The 21,467-nt window shown below is 42.1% G+C and overlaps 1 protein-coding gene across 2 annotated transcripts in view; it reads left to right on the top strand.

Moving 5' to 3' along the window:
* Positions 1–21,258, top strand: part of LOC144142457 (uncharacterized) — a 49,241-nt gene extending 27,983 nt beyond the window's left edge. The window contains exons 6-12 of one of the 2 annotated variants that reach the window (XM_077673989.1): positions 51–257; positions 2,680–2,886; positions 7,040–7,225; positions 10,794–10,835; positions 16,179–16,244; positions 18,049–18,131; positions 21,112–21,258. In XM_077673989.1, coding sequence (XP_077530115.1) covers positions 51–257; positions 2,680–2,886; positions 7,040–7,225; positions 10,794–10,835; positions 16,179–16,244; positions 18,049–18,086 — 746 coding nt within the window. In that variant the 3' untranslated portion in view covers positions 18,087–18,131; positions 21,112–21,258. Of the gene's footprint in view, positions 1–50; positions 258–2,679; positions 2,887–7,039; positions 7,226–10,793; positions 10,836–14,951; positions 15,062–16,178; positions 16,245–18,048; positions 18,132–21,111 lie in introns of those variants that run through there. The other variant, XM_077673990.1, reaches the window with a different exon arrangement.
* The last annotated feature ends 209 nt before the right edge of the window (positions 21,259–21,467 follow it).

Here is a 21,467-nt window from a genome sequence, read left to right on the forward strand (position 1 = left end):
CCTTATTCATTCCTTTCGTGGAGACTTAAGTGTAGAAATCTCTGGCGCAGGTTTTGGACAAGGTTTTGGCGGACAACAACTCAACACTGGGATTCCCGGCACTGGCACTGGCAATGTAGCAAGTCCTACCGCAAATTTCATGGGAGGAAATGGCCCTCAGATGGGCCGTAATGGGTTAAACGGGCTTATTCAATCTGGTCAATCCACTGGCTTCCCATCAAGTGGCGGCGTAGGCGGCCCGGCGAGCAACATTGGAGGTGAGAAAAAACTCGGCGAATAGAGTAAATGCAGTGTAAAGAACTTACCTAGGAACGAGTGTTAAACATCAAGCAGCACCTGTCATCAAAATGGGTGCTCAGTGTGTTTAGATTTAAACTTCCGCCTACTTCTCTGGACATGGTTTAGGGAAGTGAAAGTTTCTTTTTCTTTTTATCCTGGTTGGTGTTCATCTCTAGGCAATTAAATTTATCAAAAGATAGCTTTCAACTTCGAATTAATAGGTGTTGCTTGGGGAATAGAAAGTTTATATTACCCAGATGAAATTTTAAAGAGGCAGCAAACTTTCCCGAAATAACAATATTTTTTGGAACGTCCTCCACTTCGTCTGAACGAAGTTGTATTAGAAGACGGCAGAGCTAGCCCTGATATTCTGCAGCAAAAAATGTCTTGCAACAATTAGGTGCTTTTAGCTCTAAAATAGAAATAATAAATTAACATTGGGTTTCACTAAATTTAAGACGTGGTATTTCTCGAAAGTACCAAGGATTCTCAATAATAAAATACCTGAGAGTTTTGGGATGTAAGGAAATGCTTTGCCTTTCGCATTTCAAATGTTGTGCGACTGATGGCGGAGCCGGAAGAAGACAGCCTATAAAAGATATGAGTGGTCCGATTGTAAAAGGCGGAGAATTGGGCGACAGAAGAGAAGTGATACCACAACTACAAGTGGTGTGTGTCTCCGCCTGTTTTTTCGGCCGTTTGTGCTTTGAATTGCAATATTGCCAGACTCTCTTGCTCTCAAATGTCGTTGGTAAAGAAGAATGCATCGTGATTTTGTTTGACGAATATGAACATTGTCTGTGTTTCTAGTGAAATGTAATATTTAGTGCACGCCATGATACGTGGCAGACAAGGGATCGCATACAAACACTGAAAGTAGACCCTGGTTTAGAATTTTACGAGACACAATTTCGACTCTCAACATTAATTGTTCGGCTCTCTGAGGGCTAAGCTCCGGCTACGAGTATGTTGGTAATACCCCGAACTGTGATGCTTCGCTTGCAAATCCAAATGAAGTGCGGAACCCCCCAGAAGTAGATAAATTAACGTTGAGAGTCGAAATCGTGTTCTGTCAACTTCTGACCCCGGGTGTACAATGCAATTAGAAATTTCATTACTCATTGTACGCTTACAATGTCGATCAAAATCATTCTAAAGAGTCATGTTTAATACCAATTAAAAATCAGATACCGTAACCTATTATTGAGAAAATGTAGGAAAGCCTAGTTTGAGCAGTGGCATGCGATGAAGATTCGTTATTCCTAAGAAAACCTCCTCTCGTAAGAGATATGCTTCATGCATATAAGATGACCCAAACGGTTCAAACCATGAGTAAAATTAAGTTTCCCGCTTGTCGTACCTTGCTTCGCCCCCTTATTGATATATAACTCAGAGATGTTTGCACGGGCCTAATTATACTGCGGGATGTGATAACTGAAGAAAAGTTGTATTTGCAGTCAGAGAAAGAGAGGGCCTGTTCGCGTTATTGAAATGCTTTGAGTAAACAGGAGATGCGATAACTGAAGAAAAGTTGTATTTACAGTCAGAGAAAGAGACGGCCTGTTCGCGTTATTGAAATGCTTTGAGTAAACAGGTGACTATCTGTTGAGATATAAGAGTACACTTTGATCACAGGGGCACAGAACCTTGCGATTCTGGCTAAAGAAAACAATGATTATGTGGTTTTGCCACGGCTGGTTGATTAAAAGATTTTTTGAAAACTGATCTATTTATAGCAAAGCTTCGGTCCCAGCTGTCGGCTTTCGTCTGCAGTATATTTTCGTTTAATATTCACACAAAAATGCAAGAGTACGGACACAGGCAGTAATAAAGAGGCTTTACTGTAGGCTTTATTACTATAGGTATGTTTCGCTTATTTAAAAACTGCATTTTTGCTATGCTTGCGCTCCTTAGGTGCCCGTAAATAATGGTACACAAAGAAGACCCTACTTAAATTTGGTTGGCGTTAGCTGAAGGAAACTGGATGCACACATTTTAGGTCATAATATGCGGGTCTTTCACCTATTTCAAGCTACTAGGAAGTAAGCTTAGAGTCGAGCAGATGAGGATAAGAATGTCTTTGAACGGACAGGCACTCACTATAATTAAATACTGTCAACGTTTTCCCCTAGAACTGGGTGTGTTCAGCACGAAGAAGGCTGTTAACAGCTTCTTTGAGGTAGTCAAATAGACAATTTTTATTCTAGACGCGCAGTGCGCGGTGTTTATGTGACCGCCGAAATTAAGTTACAAACTGGGAGGGACCACTCCATGAATACATATGTCAACAGATAGTTGTTATGCTAGCTACGTGGTAAACTGTCTGGATTGTGGAGAGTGGAACGCCCCAACCACATGTAAAATTTTTTGGAGACGCGAGTTTAGGAAACACTGGCGCAGGTCTTGGAGAAGGCTTTGGCGGGCAACAACCCAGCGCTCGGGTTCCCAGCACTGGCCCTGGCAATGGGGCAGGTCCTAACGCAAATGTCGTAGGAGGAAATGGCGCTCAGATGGTCATGAGCGGGGTAAGCGGGCCTCTTCAACCTGGTCAAACCACTGGCTTGCAGACAAGTGGAGGAGGAAACGGACTAGGCAGCAGCACAGGAGGTGAGAAAAAAAAATAGGCGAGTGTTGTAAGTAGAGCGCAATGAAATTAACTAGAAACAAATGTTCAGTCTCAAGTTCAGTCTGGAACGGAAAATGTGTGCCGGGTTTCCTCAAGTTTAAACTCACGGAATTTTTATGAACATTGTTAAGGTAACTGAATGTTTATTATTACATTGTGCTTCATCTCATGGTACTTTCAGATATAGAATCAAGCTGCTAGTTTTATGTTTTCATCTTTTCTAGAGAAAGTCGTTTTTTGCATATTTGCAATGAATGTTCTGACCATCCACGAATGTATTACATTTAAATATTTGTTTTCCGCATTGTTTAAAATACGTATTCTTGCAAAGTCAATGACGTTGTGCTCTTCTGCTGGAATGAATAGATTTTAAAAATTAACATTACTAAGCGACAACACTTTGAAACCGAACAAATAATTTTTGAGCATCGAAAAAAAATTGTTTATATAGTTTTATTTATTTATTTATACTGCGATCTTTGTTCAAGATCTTAGCAGGTTGGGAGAAACATAATTTATATGAGTAACGTTTGCGGCAAAACACACACAAAAACATCACAAAATTTACAGAAAACAGAAGAAGATGCATCATGTGAGCAGGTGCGTCTCGAAAGCAGTTAGTGATTTTTCGGTTACCTTATTGTTAGAGAGGTTGTTCAAATCGACAATGGTTCGTGTGAAGTATGAGTATTTGAAGCAGAGTTTGCGTGGATTGAGTGGTGTGACTGTTAGCGTGTGTCGGCGTCTTGTATCGTAACCAGTTGAAAAGTGAAAGATGTTGGAGGTGTCAATAGCATACTGTCCAGTAACTATTTGATAGAAAAATTTAAGGCGTAGGATTCGATTCCTCACAGATAATGTGGGCAGGTTGCTCTTATGGAGAAGTGCAATTATCGATATGCGCCTTTAAGAATTGTATATAAACCTTACCACCCTCTTTTGATGTTTTCTAGTTTTTTTAAGTATTGGTTTGAGTGTATGGATCCCAAATAATTACCGCATACTCTAGCATGGGACGAATAATTGTGTTGTAAGCTAGGAGGCGTGTAGAGGGGGTTGAAAATTTTAAGGCACGTCTTAAAAAGAAGAGTTTTCGAAGGACATTACGCGAGACAGTATCGATATGCTTATTTCAGTTAGGATCGTTAGAAATCCACAAGCCCATGTACTTATATTGGTTCACTTCTGGCGGTCTAATGTCACGAGCAGTATAGATGTGGTAAATAACCACATCCCTTCGGAAAACGTAACCATAATGTGATTTCATTTCATTTATTTACTCTCAAGGCACTGGGCATTACGGAGAGGAGTAGGCTAAAAAAAGAAAAAAAAAACATTCAGGAAAAATGCCATGTTACAATAAATTACAATTCAGTGCTAGAAATGGCCGTTGTGAAGGCGTTGGCGTCTGTGATTGATGCGATGAATGCGGGAAGGTGGTTTCAGTCGCTGTACGTTTTGGGAACGAAAGAGTTGAAATATTAGTTTATATGGCTGAAAGGAATGCCCACTTTGTATTGTTGATAACTGCGTGAAGATATGTATGTTGGGGTCAAAACAATGAATCAAAAAGGGCTTTGTTACAATGATAGCGCTAACCATAATAAGAATAAATAACCGAGCATTGAAATCAACCCAACATTTCTTGAATGCAGAGAAGAGCTTGCCCTACTACTCTTTTAATAGAACACGAAGATAACGTTATGTTTTACTATCATTCTAACAGCTATTGCCGAAGAGAATCTGCATGCAAAAACTGAGGCCACATAGGCATCAACCATTCCATTAAACAGTCTATGCGCACAAGCCGATCAAACCAATCAGTTCAAAGCCCGTTTTTTTCATTAAATATGCGGGAATTAAAATCATGGTTATAGTAGTCACAATCAGTTGGTAAGGGCCATGTATAAACAATTCTAACCAATAATGACACTTCCTCCAGGTAACGCATGAAGGGTTGCCGCCAAAAACAACATTTCAGGGTAAATCACGGAGCCACTGGCTCGAATAGCCAGTGGCTCCGAATTTCGAGCTACTGGCTATATTTGTAAAACATAAATGTTTTTGCGGGTTCTTAGCCGTGGAATTGTATTGTAGATCGAGGATATGAACTTTCTCTCGAGTACCTTTTTTCTGTACAAGTTAAAGGGCCTTTACGAAAGGTGACAGAGCATCAAATTGTTCGATTTACCAGCACAAAAAAGTTTTTGTTCCGTGCTGATGATTTTTACAGTCTTTAAAGACACGCGTATTACTACTTTTTAGTATGTAATGGTGCGTTTGGGTGGTCGATTTAGAGCGCTCTGGAGCCCTCCTAAAATCGGATACATGGTCGCAATCTAGCGTTAGACGCATGTTCGGTTGGTCGTTTCAGAGACTTTACCTCCAACTCGTAGTGCCTCCGACTGGTTTGACTCCAGTGTGGAAGCTCCGCCGAGATCTGGAGGCGAGTGGTCACGTGGCACCGGATGCAGCGTCGGTCGCCAGTGGGCCGCCGAGTTGGAAGCTTACAGCAACTTTGATGCGGTCGCACTGAAACCTAACCAGCTGTTTGTCATTGAAGTGTTCAGTCTGGCGTGGTGTTTTTCCGCTTTTTAAGCGAATACGCGCCGCGCACACGACAGTCTCACCGAAGCGGCCGCCGGTTATACCCGCACAGTGCCGGCGGCGGCGATAACATGGCGTCAGGCGTGAAGCGGCGCAGGTAGCTGCAGCTGCAGCTTGTTACCTCTCTCCAAGGTTATCTTTCAGCCACAAAGAGACACATGCCAGAAAGCATTCAGTAATACGGTTGCGACAAGACAAATGGACACTCGAGCTCCTTATGAAAGCCACCATTATGCATCGGTCGTGGATGCAAACCTAAACATATCTAGGCGGGACCTGGTGCGCCAGCCGGCTACTCGCTCGTAACGCGTTCACGCCTGTTTGAAAACTCCCGCCATCCCTTTTCCGTCACCCCACTGCCCCGGAGACAGCACTGCCACCCGATCAGCAGAAATCGGGTAAAGCATTTGGTAGGCGAAGAAGTTTCACACTCGAATAGGGAGTGGCCTGCGCATTCCAGTGCTTTGACCCAGAAAATCCGAGCGGCCACCCGTAAACAACCTAAGTCTTCTGCACTTTCATCGTCCTTCCACAAGTAATTGATTTTAACAATAGTTCCTTAAAACAGCCGTATATATATATCACACTTTTGTCCCACGTAATAATTTTCATTCGCGGAATTGGAGCGTAAAAAGTCCGCGTATTAGTCCACGTTGCGAAGGTTGGGAGGCAGGATTTATATTATGCTTGCAGTTCCGAAGGCAAAAGTGAATGAATCGCATTTAAAGAAGACTCCATAACACATTTACACATGTGTGTGCACTGGTGTATGCAACTGAAAGAATACCTTTGTTTTTAGGCATTCAATATTTGCCGACACGTAGTAACAGCCAAAACCACTTTTATGAATTACTGCATTCAAACCAGTATTTAACGAAATAAACATAATTTACAGTCACCAATAAACTCCGTTTGATAGACTTTAACGATGCGCTTTCTTCTTTTATTACTCACGAATCTAATCCCTTTGTTGAAACGAAGAATAAAGGGATCTCCTTCCTAGACTTCATTCGTGAAGCGAAACCTTGTTCCTACTATGTACATTTCATCGACTTTCGTCATCATCATGTATTAAAATCTCGTCATCTATGCCCTGCGGGCAAATAAACACTTTAAAAATAAATTGTTTACACCGAGACACCAGGGAACCCCGCAACCACATAACCAAATGGGTGCCAACTACGCGATAGAGAACCGACGTTGATAAGTATATCTTGGTTTGGACAGTTCACCTCTAGAATTAAACATGACAACGTTTCCTTTCAGAAATTGGTCGTTTTCCTAATGCATGGTCAATGAAAGGTAAACACGAAGTGCGTGGTATTGATGGGACACTTCAAGAACAACAACAAAGATTACAGGTTACAAGCAGGACATCGCTTGAGAATCTAGTTGAAAAGGTGCTTATAGTGACCGAGGTTATAAACTGGCTCTGTTTGTGCAGAGGGAATGGGCGAAGCTGTATGTCGTGTAAAAATCTTGGATATGGCTTTGGTGGAGGCATGAGTATTGAAAACGCTGGCGTAGGTTTTGGAGGGGGCTTTGGCGGACCATCCAGCGTTGCAGCCCCCGGAGTTGGCATTGGAGGAAGTCCTACCGGAAACACCGGAATGGGAATGGGCCCTCAGATGGCTAGTAGAGGGGGAAATTTCCCTGCTCAAGTTGGTCAAGCTCCTGGCTTCCAGGTTCCCAGCACGGGAGGACCCACTCTAGGTGAGAAAATGGGTTGAGCTTCAGTTGCAGCCTATCAAAGAAAATAGGTTTGGTGTTGTTTTACAGTGAAACCTACTCGCAGCTACGTGTATAAACATTGTTGAAGAACTGAAAGGCAGTTTTGTCGGTAAGGTGTTGTGCTGTTTATTAGGACTTTCTTTTTTTGTGCAGAACCAGCTGCAAGATTAAGTTTAATTTCTTCAGCCAACTTTGATTCCACAGATCAAATTTAAAATTTATAGTATAAACTGAAAGTGTAAACCAACCACGAACCCACTTCATTCGCCTCTTTTTACTGTTCATAAAAAAGAGTATCCGAGGTTCGTCATACAGCTTGTTTGAACTAGAAATAGTAACAGACATCGAGGCGCTGGTACTCCTAAGGTTTCTTTTCATTTCTTTTTAATAATTTTTTACCAATAGTATTATGAAGACAATTAAGCAAGAAGTTCTGAGCGTCACAATAACCGCAGTGTGCCTCAGGGGTACTAATCCTGACAATTACTGAAATGTTTTGGAGACCTGCTTCAATGTAAATAGGCGCTTGCGTTTATTGGTAAAATATGCAATATATCTTAAAGTACTGAAAAGAAAACCTTTACGAGATAAAATTATTGGGTTTATGTTTAAAGAACAAAATGGCCATTTATGCTGCTGTAAAACAAGGCTTTAAAAGAAATGAAAGGGGGAAAAGCACATGGTGACGATCAGATAACAGAAGACGTCTTGAAGGATGGCGGGAAACATGTAATAGTAAAACGTTCAAACCTGTAACGCAATGCCTAATGACCGCGAGTGTACCGGAATCTTGGAAGAACGCGAATATCTTCCTATTTCATTAAAAAGGTGACATGAATTACTTGAAGAAAAATACAGGCCTATCAGCTTACTGTAAGTCGTCTACAAGGTACCTACCAAAGTATTCGCTAACAGACTTTCTGCTACCTTAGATTTCAGTCGACCTAGGAACACGTAGGGTTTCGTAAAGGCTATTCAACAATGCACCATATCAACACACTCAATCAGGTGATAGAGAAGTGCGCGGACTGTGCGGAGTAGCGTTCATAGATTATAAAATAGGATTTCACTCTGTCGAAACTTCAGCAGTCATTCAGGCATTGCTGAACCAGGGTGTAGACGGGCATTATGTAAGAATATTAGAGGATATTTACAGTGGGCACCCAGCTACCAGCATCTTCCATAAAAAAAGCAGTAAAATACCTATAAGGAAGGGCGTCAGGAAAGGAGAACAAACTCTCCAATGTTATTCACAGCATGTTTACAAGAAGTATTCAAAACATTAGATTGGGAACAGGTGGGGGTAAGGGTTAATGAAGAATACATCAGTAACCTCAGATTTGCTGATGACGTTGCCATGCGGACGAATTGCAAAGCACGCTTACCGCACTGGACACAGCAGAACCGTAGGCCTAAAAATGAATCTGCAGAAAAATAAAGTAATGATCAATATCCTTGGGACAACACAGCGGTTTGAGATAGTTGGCGAGGCAGGGGAATGTTAAGCGAATATATACTTAGGCCAGGTTGTGACCCCGTATTCCAACTATGAGGCAAAGATAATTAGACACATTATAATTGGATGGAGTGATTGATTGATTGATTGTGGGGTTTAACGCGCCGACGCAACGCAGGCGATGAGGCGCGCCGTAGTGGAGGGCTCCGGATTAATTTTGACCACCTGGGAATCTTTAACTTGCGCCGAAATCTTGTACATACTGGCGACTTTGCTTTTCGCCTCCATCAGAAAAGCGACCACCGCGGCCGGGAATCGAACCCGCGACCTCGTGCTCATCAGCACAACGCCTTAGCCACTGTGCCACCGTGGCGAGTGAATTGGGTTGAGTGCATTCGGCAGGCATTCTCAGATAATGAATGGCAGCCTACCATTGTCCCTGAAGAAGAAAGTGTATGACAGGTGCATCGTACCGGTACTCATCCACGGGGCAGAAACTTGGAGGCTCACAAAGAGGGTTCAACTTAAATTGAGGACGACTCAGCGAGAAATGGAAAGGAAGATGATAGGTGTAACATTAAGGAGCAAGAAGAAAGCGGAGCGGGTCAGGGAACAAACGCGTGTTAATGACATACTAGCAGAAATTAAGAAGAAAGGGGGTGGGTAGTGCTTGTAAGGCGGCAAGATAGCCATTGGTTACTAAGGGTAACAGAGTGTATCCCTAGAAAAAGCAAGCGTTGCAGGAGGCAGCAGAAAATTAGATGGTCAGATGAGATCATGAAGTCTGCGGGGATAAATTGGTTGCAGTTAGCACAGGACCGGAATAATTGGAGATTAATTGGAGAGACCTTTGTCCTGCATTGGGCGTAAATAGGCTGGTGATGAAAAAAATTATGCCCTCCTCCCTTCGCGGGAACCCTGGTGTGATGCGACGCTGAGGGGGGTTCAAGCGCAAGCGGAGAGCAACCGTCGATCGAAAGGCCGCCGGAGAGCGGCACACCGGTTATATGCGCAGCGAGCCCGAAGGAGAGGACACCGCGGAGAGAGAGAGTGCCGCGGCTATGACGCAACACAATCCAACACAATCCACCTTAATCCAATCTAATCCAAATCCAATCCAATCCAAGCCAAGCCAACCCAATCGAATCCAATCCAATGCCCCTCGCGAGAGAGTGTTCGCTATCGGAGAGGAGAAGGGGAGAGTGGCTGCGGACAACAACAACGGACACACACGGACAACAACGGACGCACGCGGACAACAACAACGGACGCACGCAGGAAGTACAGGGCCGCCGACAAGAGGTGCTCTCAGCCTAGCATCTAACAACAATAGGCTTGAGAGAATACAAAAATAGCCCCACGATTTGCTGACAGTTCGAACACCTGAGAAATGTCGCCTACGAGCTTCCTGAGTAGGGCTGCTTCCTATTATGTCATTAGTGTAGTGGCCCACCCGGGAATCACCAGGTACTACCTCTAGTATTTTTATAAACACAGTGAGGACGCTATTCGGGACCGTGCCTTTAGGCGTTGTCCTACGGGAAAAGCGTATAATATTCAGACAATTAGGCTTGGTTTATAGCAAAACAATCATCTTTTCATCGATGATTTCATTACTGTAATGACGTACCAAAGACGCAATTTTTTTTACTTTCCCAAAGAATATAGTCATAACTTACCCCACCAGATCATCATCTGCATGAATTTTTATTTCAATAAGATTACCCTTTTCGTCTGCCCCCGAGTCTTCTCCAAATGGGAAAATTTGCACGTGCAGCTGAAATCACATGCGATTGTGGTAGCTATTGTGATATATCTAGTTTTAATGTCCCAGCAGGAAATTCTCTAGTGACTTAAAGTTTTGAAAATAATTTATGTCAATAAAGTGGTGTGGTTTATTATTTATTTTGAATTGCTGACAATTGGGCATTCCCCTTAACTCTTGCTATATATTCCGCTTCTAATTTGCCAAAATGGCCATGTTACGGGAAATTCAAAAGGCGTTATGTGCAACTAGCTCGAAGTGAAAACAAAGTGCTCCTTTCAAGACTTAGATTTGACATAGGTATTCCCACTCTTCTGTTAACTCTGCAGTGCCACAACAATCCAGTCCACAAGCTACCACCAGAAAACCAGGTAATTGAGAATGACGCCTTTCCTTTATCTTGCTTCGGCACATCTCTGTACGTGCTCATTCATACAACTATTGTTTAATCAAATTTGTAATTGAACTGGGAGAGAAAAAAATACGTCTTGAACTTGATATTTCTTCAACTTGATAGCCGAATATTTTGCCATTTTCAAAAACTTGCAAAAGATCGCTGATTGAGTGGCATGTGTACCCGGACACACAGCATGTTGTGGATAAATGCCTCATCCGCAAGCGTTTCTAGGAGAAAAAGAGAAAAAATTACTGGTGTGTAATTCTTATAGTTTAAAGGAAGCTGAAAATTTATTCGTTATTTCTCTGGATCGTGGATTGCTTTCCAGTATGCACATAGAGCCTAAAACACACTAGCTAAAAGATAACACAGTGTTCCGAATCTTTATGTACTTATTTCATGTTTGCTTGGGCGGAAACAGCCTAACGTTTCACCGCCTGTGGAAGTGTTTTTTAGAAACGTCAAATCTGCGTAAACGGAACCTGACAAAGCGAAACTTTGTTACCGGACCCAAATGCAGTACTGCCAAAGATAGTATTGTGTGATATGTTTTACATGTCAGCCAGGGGAAGTTTACCACCACAAGTCATAAAAATTATGCGGCGGGTTTGAACAATATTAGTACGATAACCTTGATTTGGCACCTATTTAATTAAAACACTGAATCTAATGCAGCATTTTAAAGAAAACTATTTAAATATAACTTTCAAACATGGTACAATCAAATTTTGTTGAAGAAGACATTAACATACGCAACAGTCCTTCGAGAGCACTAGAACTCTACATGAAGCGCACGTCACTATTCTCAGCAGTAAAAGCAGCTCTCTTGGAATTTTACGCACACGTAAAGACAATCCCTAAGTAAGCAAGCTCTGAATTGCCCTGCCATTAACTTTCAAACTGCCTCAGGAGAAGGCTGTTCACATCTTATTTATTCTTCTTCACCTGAATGAAGTGACTCGTACCCAGAGGGAGTGGGGGGTGGAAGGATTGGCAAGGGCTTGTAAGGGGAGGATATTTAGTGATATAAAAATCGATCTACTAGTAAAACAAAAACTAATATCCAGATTCACTCCGTATTTGAGGTGGAAAAGGGAAGAAATTATTGTTACACACCTCTCAGTGTCATTACGTTCCCTTCTTGTGTTCACTCTGTCTTCTGTCCAGTTTGCCATCGACATCTGGAAACACATCCTTCTCCGATCTCTTCATTGCCGTTTGTATCCGTAAAAAACCTGCTGCAAAGAGAAACAAATACTCGGGAAAGCACGCACAAAACAGTACGAGCTGAGGGGGTGAACTCACGACGAGGGTGTCACTTAGCTTATATTGACGCCCGCCAAAAGCTCAGTCCCATTGAGCCGATGCATTTGGTTCATTTTGATGCATGCCATAACAGGATCTCGCTCATTTTTAATACAAAATACTATCTGCGTACACGTTCAACGAGCGTTACTCGATCGTTTTCATTGGAACCAATTTTCTAGGGGAAGTTCGTAATGTTTCTTGTCAGCGCAGTTTTATCTGACTTAGTTTCGGTTTGCAGATTTCACTCACTTAGAAAACTACTCCGCACCGAGTTCGATGTAAAATACCTTTCCGTTATTCAGACGATTACTTGTACGGTGTTCTAGCCGATTTGAGTAAAATATTTCGTTGTTAACAATCTTTTCGTGTAGTTTTGAAAAACGTGACGCCGAACGCCTAATTTATGCTGCTGTCCTACCTACGAAACTGTATTTCCTGCTTTGTGTTTAGGTATTACATAGCCACAGTTTCTAATATATTTGAAGGCAATGGTGAACAAGCTAGGGAAAAACGTGGCCTTCTTAAATTAGGTGGAAACTGTGGAATCAGAAAATGAATATACAAACCACAAATTTTAATGTCCCTGCCTATAGGCAACAAATAATAGCGTTACTAGAGAATGTTTACGAATGGCGATGCGTTTTACCTTAAAAACACAAATTTGCTGTACAAATTGGCCATACCATAAAATTACCAAGTTACTACGTCCTATGAATTTTTCCTGTTGCTCTTTTTCTGTTAATTTTCCCTGTCCTCCGATAAGGTGTTCGGAATTCCACGAAAGCATCCAGAGTGTGCACACAACACCCACATGTACTTTTACACGCTGGCCATACAGCGATTTCGGGGAACCTTTTTAGGTTCAAAATATCAGGTCAAGTTATGTCTGCAAAATTCAATGGTTCAGAAGATTTCCTTTAAATTGTACGTATCGTACATTACGGCATAACAAAAAAGGACGTCACCTTTGGTACCATGTCATCAGTATGACCTCCACTGCACCCCAAGAGTATCATTTATCGATTGTGCTGACCTGTCTTTACAGTTTGCATATTCCTAGTAATTGTCGAGAGCAATAGGGAAACAATAGCAGTAAATGGTGGTACAAGGGCGATGGAAAGAACTAAAAAATACTTCAGACAAGTGAAGACAAAATCGGCGCGCGGAATGGGCGAGCATGCGCAGGTCTCTAATTATAAAGCCCTCGTTTTTTGAAGTAGGCGTAGCAAAAATATCATTGCCATTTTCATAGCCACCTACTTTTCGTACACGCACAAAAAGGGTGGTTTGAATTCCTTCAATATTTCGGAGCGCGCCAATTGATAAATCAATGCGAAATTTATGATACAAGTTTATACTGACTCACATTGACCCAGTCCCATGAAACGCTAATCGTATGCTGGGGTGTTTACGACGAAATTTAAGCCAAGCTCCTGTTTACCTAAAGTTAACACTCTACCAAACTCTAATGCGCTCAAAATTAGAATATGTATCGATTTGGGATCCCAGCCAAGCGAACCTAATTTAGCCTCCAGGACTAGTTCAACACAACGCAGTGCCTTTCATATTGTCCAACTATCAACGAGCAGCCACTGTTACGTCAATGAAGTCAAGTTTATAATTGCCACTTCTGACTCTGCGCAGAAGATTTTTTCGTTTTTGCCTGTTCCACAAAGTGTAATCATAACTTACAGCGGAGTTTGATGTTACCACCACCATTCTATCGCTCGTTCCGTGTTGGTCACATGCATGAAGTTGGAATCACTCATTGTCAAAGTAATACATTTTTCACTCGTTCCTACCTGGCACATCAAATGGTTGGAACTGCCTTCCAGCAGATCTAGCGTCAATAACAGATCATGCGCTATTTCGACGCTCGTTATATGCGTATTTCATTCCAGATGACCTATCATAATTCGTTTCTTCTGGTTTTAGCGAACAGCTGCCGTTGTATCTGCATTTATCCACTTTATTTTGCAAGCTTCGTTCAGCATACAACACTGTGCCAATGCTTCTCTCTGTGCTGTGCAACATCGCCACCTGCCGTTTCTTTTTCTTTTGCGATATGCATCAATTTTGCTTTATGTCTTTTTGGTGTGCAGATGTTTGATCTGACTAATTGTTCTTTATTATGTTATTTATGAGGCCATCAAGTATAGTTGGCCAATGTATAGCGATTTTGTGTATTTTGCCGCATCTGTCCTTTTTTGTGTACTCTGTATACCACTCCTCTCTACAAAGCTTCGGCGACTGAGAGTAAGTGAAATAACTACATAAATAAATAGGGAAGTATCTTTAGTATATTCATATCAAATCGCACTAAGGTTCCGTTGGCCCTACGGCGAGAAGTCATTTTCGAGGTCGAGATAACGAACGAGAAAACACGTAACTCCAATGGTTAACACTTGATTAGCGCTACCAAGATGGAGCCAAGTGTGTTCCACGAATAAAAATTTAAAGGTGTGCGCAGACAAAATATCGAAACTTAGGAAATTACGGAAATTACTTCTTGTAATTGTAGAAATATCTCCCTGGAGATCGACTGGTAATATGTTGGAGATTGACTGGTAACACCGAATTCGAATTGTTCCGAGCAGCCAGCTCTCTAGCAGTTTTGGCTTACCATGACTGAGGGCGTTTGATAGCAAACGCTAGCAACAGCGGACCAGATATCCCAACTTCCGCCGGCGTCATGCCGGCTTTTCCTACATGTGTAACTGCGTTTTTACCGAGAGTTGTATTGTGGCGAAAAGTTTAGATGGAGCAATTTGTGGCTCTTCAGGGCAGCCGCTGATGCCGCCCCACTCTGTGCGGGAATGGTGTCATGCAGTACGGATGCCCGGGTGTGCCCAGGTGTGTGCCGAGTGTCGCCGGTAGACCGGGTGCTGGTTTCGTTGAAGCCGTAACCGACAAAACTGAAAATGCTGTCAATAACAAAATGCGCTGGGATCGCCCATCTCTTTTGCCGAACAATAAAAAATAGGCAGCTGGATACCAACTAATGCAAAAACAAGATGCCACACAAACCTCCTGGAAAGCATGCCTTCAAACTTTGTTAGGAGTAGGAGCAACAGCATTTGGCTGCGCTGAAGCGACCTCCACTTGCTCCCAAGAAAACAATCATGAAATACATTTATTGAAAACACGAAGAAGTAAGTAAATATTTCCTGTTGAAACTTAGGTGGTTTGTTGCGTATTTTCAATGTGAACTGAAAACAGTTGCTACGGAATTGTAAGACTCAACATTCAAGGAGCAATTACGGCCTGTTACCGCGTTCTGTGGGATGCTTTTGTAATTGTAGAATAATTTTATCTGATGAGAGCAAATATTAGAGACACATATTGGGTGCGTTTATCGAGTAATATTTTTATATTATTTATTGCTATAAGATAGACTATTTTGTTTTATGCATTACAAGGAGGGCTGTAGCAAAATACATGTCCTCTGAGCCAGTTAAAGATCATTACTGAAAAAAATTGTTGTGCAGTGGTATTCTGACAAGTGCGGTTACTTGAGAAGTTTTATTATTGAAATTCGGTGCTATTTATTATGTTTCAATGCATATTGCAGTCGTTTTACGATATTACGCATATCTCCTGATGAGAGCAAAATGCTTTAGGCGTTCCTAATACCACGAAAATGTGACCTTGAAGACATCGCAACTTTGTCGATAATTAACGCCCACTAAAACTTGTAAATATTTCTTAAAACACTGCAATAAGCTAAGCGAAGTTGCCTATGTAAAGCCCACTTTTGATTGATTTCATGCAGTTGAGCATCGTTTGTGGCGTATCCCCATATTGTGTTAGGCTAGCACCAGTATTTAGTGCTCCACACGCTCTAAATCAAAAGGCAAACATGGGATACACATAAGTTTGCGTGGAAGTCCAGAAATATTTCGCTTTCGTGCACATGTCTATGAAAAAATTTATAATAGTGAGTCCTACGCAACCAAATACAACGTTCCTGGCTTCCCCTTAACGCGTATTTTCTCTTGCCATTTCACAGAGACTAAACACAAAAAGCGCAAACATAAGAAACGTCGTCGGGGCAGGATGGGCAGGATTGTGATCGGTAAGTAACCATATTTACTTGTTTGAAAAAACAAGTAAATTTCAGGCTTGATTTCGCGTCTTTGATGCCCTGCATAAATATCACTATCAATCCTCAGACTCATGATTGGACTTGCGCAAAACAAACGGGGACGAGGAAGGAACGACAAGGACCCTAGTCCCCGTTTGTTTTGCGCAAGTCCAATCATGAATCGTTTCCAGCTAGGCCGGCTTGCTGTGATGCTTCAATCCTCAGACACCTGGTTCTGTTGTTACACTAGCGCTTTTATTAGTTTTCTCGAGCCCCAGGCAGGAATAGTTAGGAAACTGGATTATGGCAACCCTCTTGATGCGGACACAAAAGTGCCGAATGCGCCGATCGTCGCTGCACACGAAGTAGTAACGAGTATCGGGAGAAGCCTCCCAAGAGAAATACTATGACTCTTTTCTGGTCAATCTTTTATAGCACAGGACGACAAAAATGAAATGCCTGCACGGGTTAGGATAGTTTTCTCCCGTGCTACTGCAGCTTAAACTATAATTTTACTATTTTATCTCCTACAATTTTACTGATATATGGTCTTAGTAATGTTAGGCTCACTGACTCATACATCACACGGCGGGCTCAACTCGCGCCGTTATTGGAACTTTAAAGAGTGCACCATATGTCCGGCGCAGAAGCGTAATAAAGTTTTTAGTGCAAGTGCATATTGACGCCCACCAGTGGTCTTACTATTCGCGATATCTCTATTTGTGTAAGTACAGGTAAAATATTCGATACTTTTTTGTGTAGTTTGAATGACACATTAGCCCTACGAAAAGCACCTGTTTCTAAGAATTTCGCAAGGGAGCAGTAGAAGAAGGCTGTATGTGCTTTCCAAAATTTCTGGGAGAAGTTTAACACAAAGACCTCTAAAGTTATGAAATAACTTATGAACCAATCAATGCAACAATGAGTTATACCTATCTGCTCCCTTACAAAAAATGATTTCATATCTGAAATATCACGTGAACATGGGTTGTTAAACTGGTAAGGCAATTGCCGTGGACTTTAATAATCGAAGAAAGATTGCGGGATCAGAGCAAATGAATAAATAGGTGTAAGTGCTCCTGAAAGCAGCTTTTTGTACTGAACCTCGCACCATACCAATTTGCTGGCGGAAAGGAACGATGTTTGTTCCCTCAGTAAATGATTAAACGTTATACTCTTGCCGACAAGCGTTTCTTAACAAGGTATTTCAGTTTGCAGGCCTCCGTCGCATCCCCATTTGCCGCACCGTATTAGGCATCATCATAGTTGAGTTACAAAAGAGCGAGCACGTTGCCAAATATTGCCACGAAGCCAAGAACAATTCAGTGTTTTTCTAGTAAACGCGGTTGACTGAGGGAATTTTTCGCAAAGAACCTGCAAAAAAAAACAGAAGCGTCGAAGAAGCAGTCCGGAAATTGACGTGCACAGAGAGCTTCGGTGAGAAAGAATGTCGCAAAGTTTCCCTGCGAGTATTTATGTCTCCGCGCTAATCATTATGGAATCACCAAATTACATCGGGAATACTGGCGATCAGAAACGAACGTTTCATGCTGGTGGTGACAGGGTGATGCACTCTCCCTATCAGGTCACGTAGCCTGGGAGGCATACAATAGAAAAGGAAGAAAACACACGCTTCGCTTCGAACACAAATAAAACCAGCGGGAGTGGTCACACGCTGGCAACAATACATGCAAATAAACAATTACGAAGGCATTCTTATCGCCAATATATTACGTGTTCTCTCTGCTCCACCTAAATAAAAAAGGCTCATTGTATACAAAAATACCTTTTGCAGAATGTTCCGGTGGCGTCTGTTCACGAGTAGAGCGGTAGGTTCCATAATCAAGGTGCCTGAAGAAATCTTGGACAACCTTCCGAGTATGTATCACCTTTATGTGTCGCTTTTGGTAGTATAATCCTAACCATTTGTGTGAAATATTTCTTTCATAAAAACTTTTCCGGAACTGTGAAAATAACCTAGCAAAACGGAAATGCCTTATCGGCTGCGGAAAGACAGACATTGTAACTAAATACGTAATAACTGTCAGAACTATCTAATACCGTCGTGAATTTCTTAATAAGTACGCAGAAAGCACGAACTATACATGCAGCTGGCAAATCGACAGAGTGCACGCTGCCCAAGAGCCCTTGTGTACTTACACCATTTAGAAAATTAAAACGGCTGGAAAATCTTGAAAGCACCTCATTCGAGAAAATTTTGTATAGACGCTACTTGCATGGCTACGGGTGTGGGCCCAAATATGCGGCGAAATGAATTTCTTTAGAACAGCAGTTACGAGCTTCACACGAAGAAGCCTGAAGACCCAAATTTAAATGAGTAAGAATAACCTTTCTTCATTCCAGAATATTAGGTGCCACAAGAGCAAGCGCTCAAAGGTTGAGTTGTTCTCCTTATAGTGATAAAAACGAATAGCACAAGAATTTAACATAAAGCCAGCCGGTCTTGCCTGTGCGGCCACTCTCCTGGCAAGAGCTTTGAACCGATGTATCCTGATTCCCCTGCCGGCTGTCATCTTGCATGACGGGGTAAACCTGGCCAGTGCTCAAGCTTCCCATTCTAATTCGCCTAACGGCAAACTCATTCCCTGAAACTTGACTCAGTGACATGCATATGCTGCTCCAATATCCCGTAGTATCGGCCATGGACTTGTAGCAAGGTCCGTGTGGTTACTTAACTTCATGCGTTTGTTAACTACAGGACAGCTTCATTTGCGCGAATGGACGGAAGTTTGCGGCCGCAAAAATACTAAATGGGCTAATGGCTGTTTTATTATTTTGGCGAGGCGTTTATAATCCTGTGTTTGGGTGTCGACAGGTGCATTCAACAATCCGCCGGCTAGTTGTTTGCTAGCTCGTTGGCAAAGGTGAATACTTTCCCGGATGAAACGTGTTTTCAGAACAAAGACATACAGTGTTATTTGCTATTTTGTAAACTGCAGACAAATATCGTAAAATGAGAGTTCTGCAATTGCAATTGCCCCATTTACACCAATCGCCCATTTGGACCTCAATATGTGTAATTCACAAGTATCACTTTTTATGGGGGCAGGTGTGTCTTTCACAAAATTTATAGCGCGTACATACAAAGAGGAAGCAGAGAAGGCGCACCACACGCAATAACTTTCAACTGGTTTATTTGAAGTACACGTGCGTATAAGGCCTCGCTCCCTTATCACTGTCTTACAACCAATGGCGATGTTTTCAAGCTGCACGAAGACAGGCGAATCTTTTATGTGAAGGACGAAGCAATGACATACACGACTCCAAACGCCAATGAAGGTGACAAAAAGTTTTCAAGAGTTACGCAGGGCGCGGACCAGGAAACGACCATCCTGATACTTGCTCGTATCGTTCGAAATTCAAAACTGAAAAATAGAATCGGACATCTCTGCCTCTTTAGGGCTACTGTAAGAAAATTAGCCAAAAGAAATGTAGTCTTTGGAAACACGATGGTGACGGGAATTTTGAGGCGTACATACACAAGCCTGCGGAATGCTTTGGCTCGCTTCTGCCTGCTTTGTACAGCGAAAGCTCGGTAATTAGAGCTTAAAAAGTTTAATAGAGGAGCAATCAGAACTGTACGATTTGGACAGCCAAGCTCAATTAAAACTTATGTATTGAATAGCATGTCAAATGTAACGCCTGTAGGTTCTCCAACGTGCAACTCCAACTACGTGCCACTGCGATGGTGCTCTAGTGCTCTTGCTGGCTACCCACGGGGCTGCGTCGCCTCCGGGGCAGAGAGAAGAATGAAATAAGGAGGCACAAGGGGTTAAAATCAATATAAAACCCAATGGCAGACGTTCCGGATGATGTGCTGTTTGCGGACTACGTTTATGTAAACGTGACTCCAGTAATGTGGGTTGAGCTGACATATGGCTAAATTACACCTCTGTTCAGAGGTGCAGAACTAGGTGCTGCCTGTGATGACAAGAAGGAGGAGTAAGAGGACCAGTTCCGCCGTCAACTACAAACTAATGAACGGATTGTACGCCGCCCGATTCTTCTTGGGTTTTGAAGAAAGATAAGCAGCGGGCTTCACCACATTCGTTAGTTACAGCAATAAGGCTTGGTTCTCGTCCTCAAGGGAAAAAGGCAGACTGCAATCACGGTCGTTTCAAGCATTCAATTTTTGACATGTCTGACTGTTCTACAAACGCAGTGTACTTAAGTTATTCTTCACTTTCACTAGTTCAAAGTTTCATTATTTCGAATTCAGATGCCATCATTATGCGGTTATAATTGCAAAATATATATTAATTTTGCAGTTATAACATGCTTTTTCTGTAGCACATCTATGAGGCTATAAACCCACGCCATAGCCAAACGTACAGAAGACAAATACCTGCTGCAAGTGCTATACATCATTTTTAAACAAAAATGGCTGGTAAATAAGAAATCAACCAATAACAGACTATGCTCTGCCTTCCCGTGGCTAAAATAAATCTATGCAGTCGTACTGTTTGCGGGTGCATGCAAATGCCCAATTATTTAAATATATAGCTGCAAGTTAAATTCAAAGGCAAGAAGTTGTACGAAAAGCGCCTCAGCTCTGCAAATGAGGTTGGTTTGTGTTCTGACGCAAAATAGTCGTGTCCTTTTCAGTGAACTCAGCTTTGAAACTTTGCTGTCCGTTTGCTTTCAGGAAATAACTCTGCAAACGTAGTGCATTCCAATCACCACTCACAGTTGTTTCTCATCTTCTATATTCCTTTTAGACAAAAATTGAAGCTTGCTGTTGGCATTGATACGTTATACAAATATTTCCTATACCCAAGTCTCTGGCCTCTACGCGAAGCTTACCTCTCCTTTACCTCTCCTTTTTACCTCTGCGCAGGTAATTTCGAGCGAGCCTACTGACAACTGCCTCTGACTGCTCGGAGAGAGGACAAGACACTTTACTCACCCTCTAGAACATGATGGCAAACAAAGTCGCATTCCCTTGTTTTATCGAATGGAATATGCACAAAAAATAAAAAGGCATTACTACACCTTCGTGTATTGTGATAGACGCTGCACTCACGTTGGAGAGACGTGCTGTAGGGTGACAATAAATGGGAGTTTCTATTTACGTGAAACAAGTTGAGTTCGTAAAGTTGTGATATATTTTATTATTTATGAGTCGTCATCAGAACTTCTCTGAAACATTATAGCTTCTGTGTGCCTAGCGGCTATGATTTTCAATTTAAACAA

This window comes from Haemaphysalis longicornis, unplaced genomic scaffold (assembly GCF_048455015.1).
Source record: "Haemaphysalis longicornis isolate Haplotype H1 unplaced genomic scaffold, Haemaphysalis longicornis Haplotype H1 scaffold_6, whole genome shotgun sequence".
Classification (NCBI taxonomy): Eukaryota; Metazoa; Arthropoda; class Arachnida; order Ixodida; family Ixodidae; genus Haemaphysalis; species Haemaphysalis longicornis.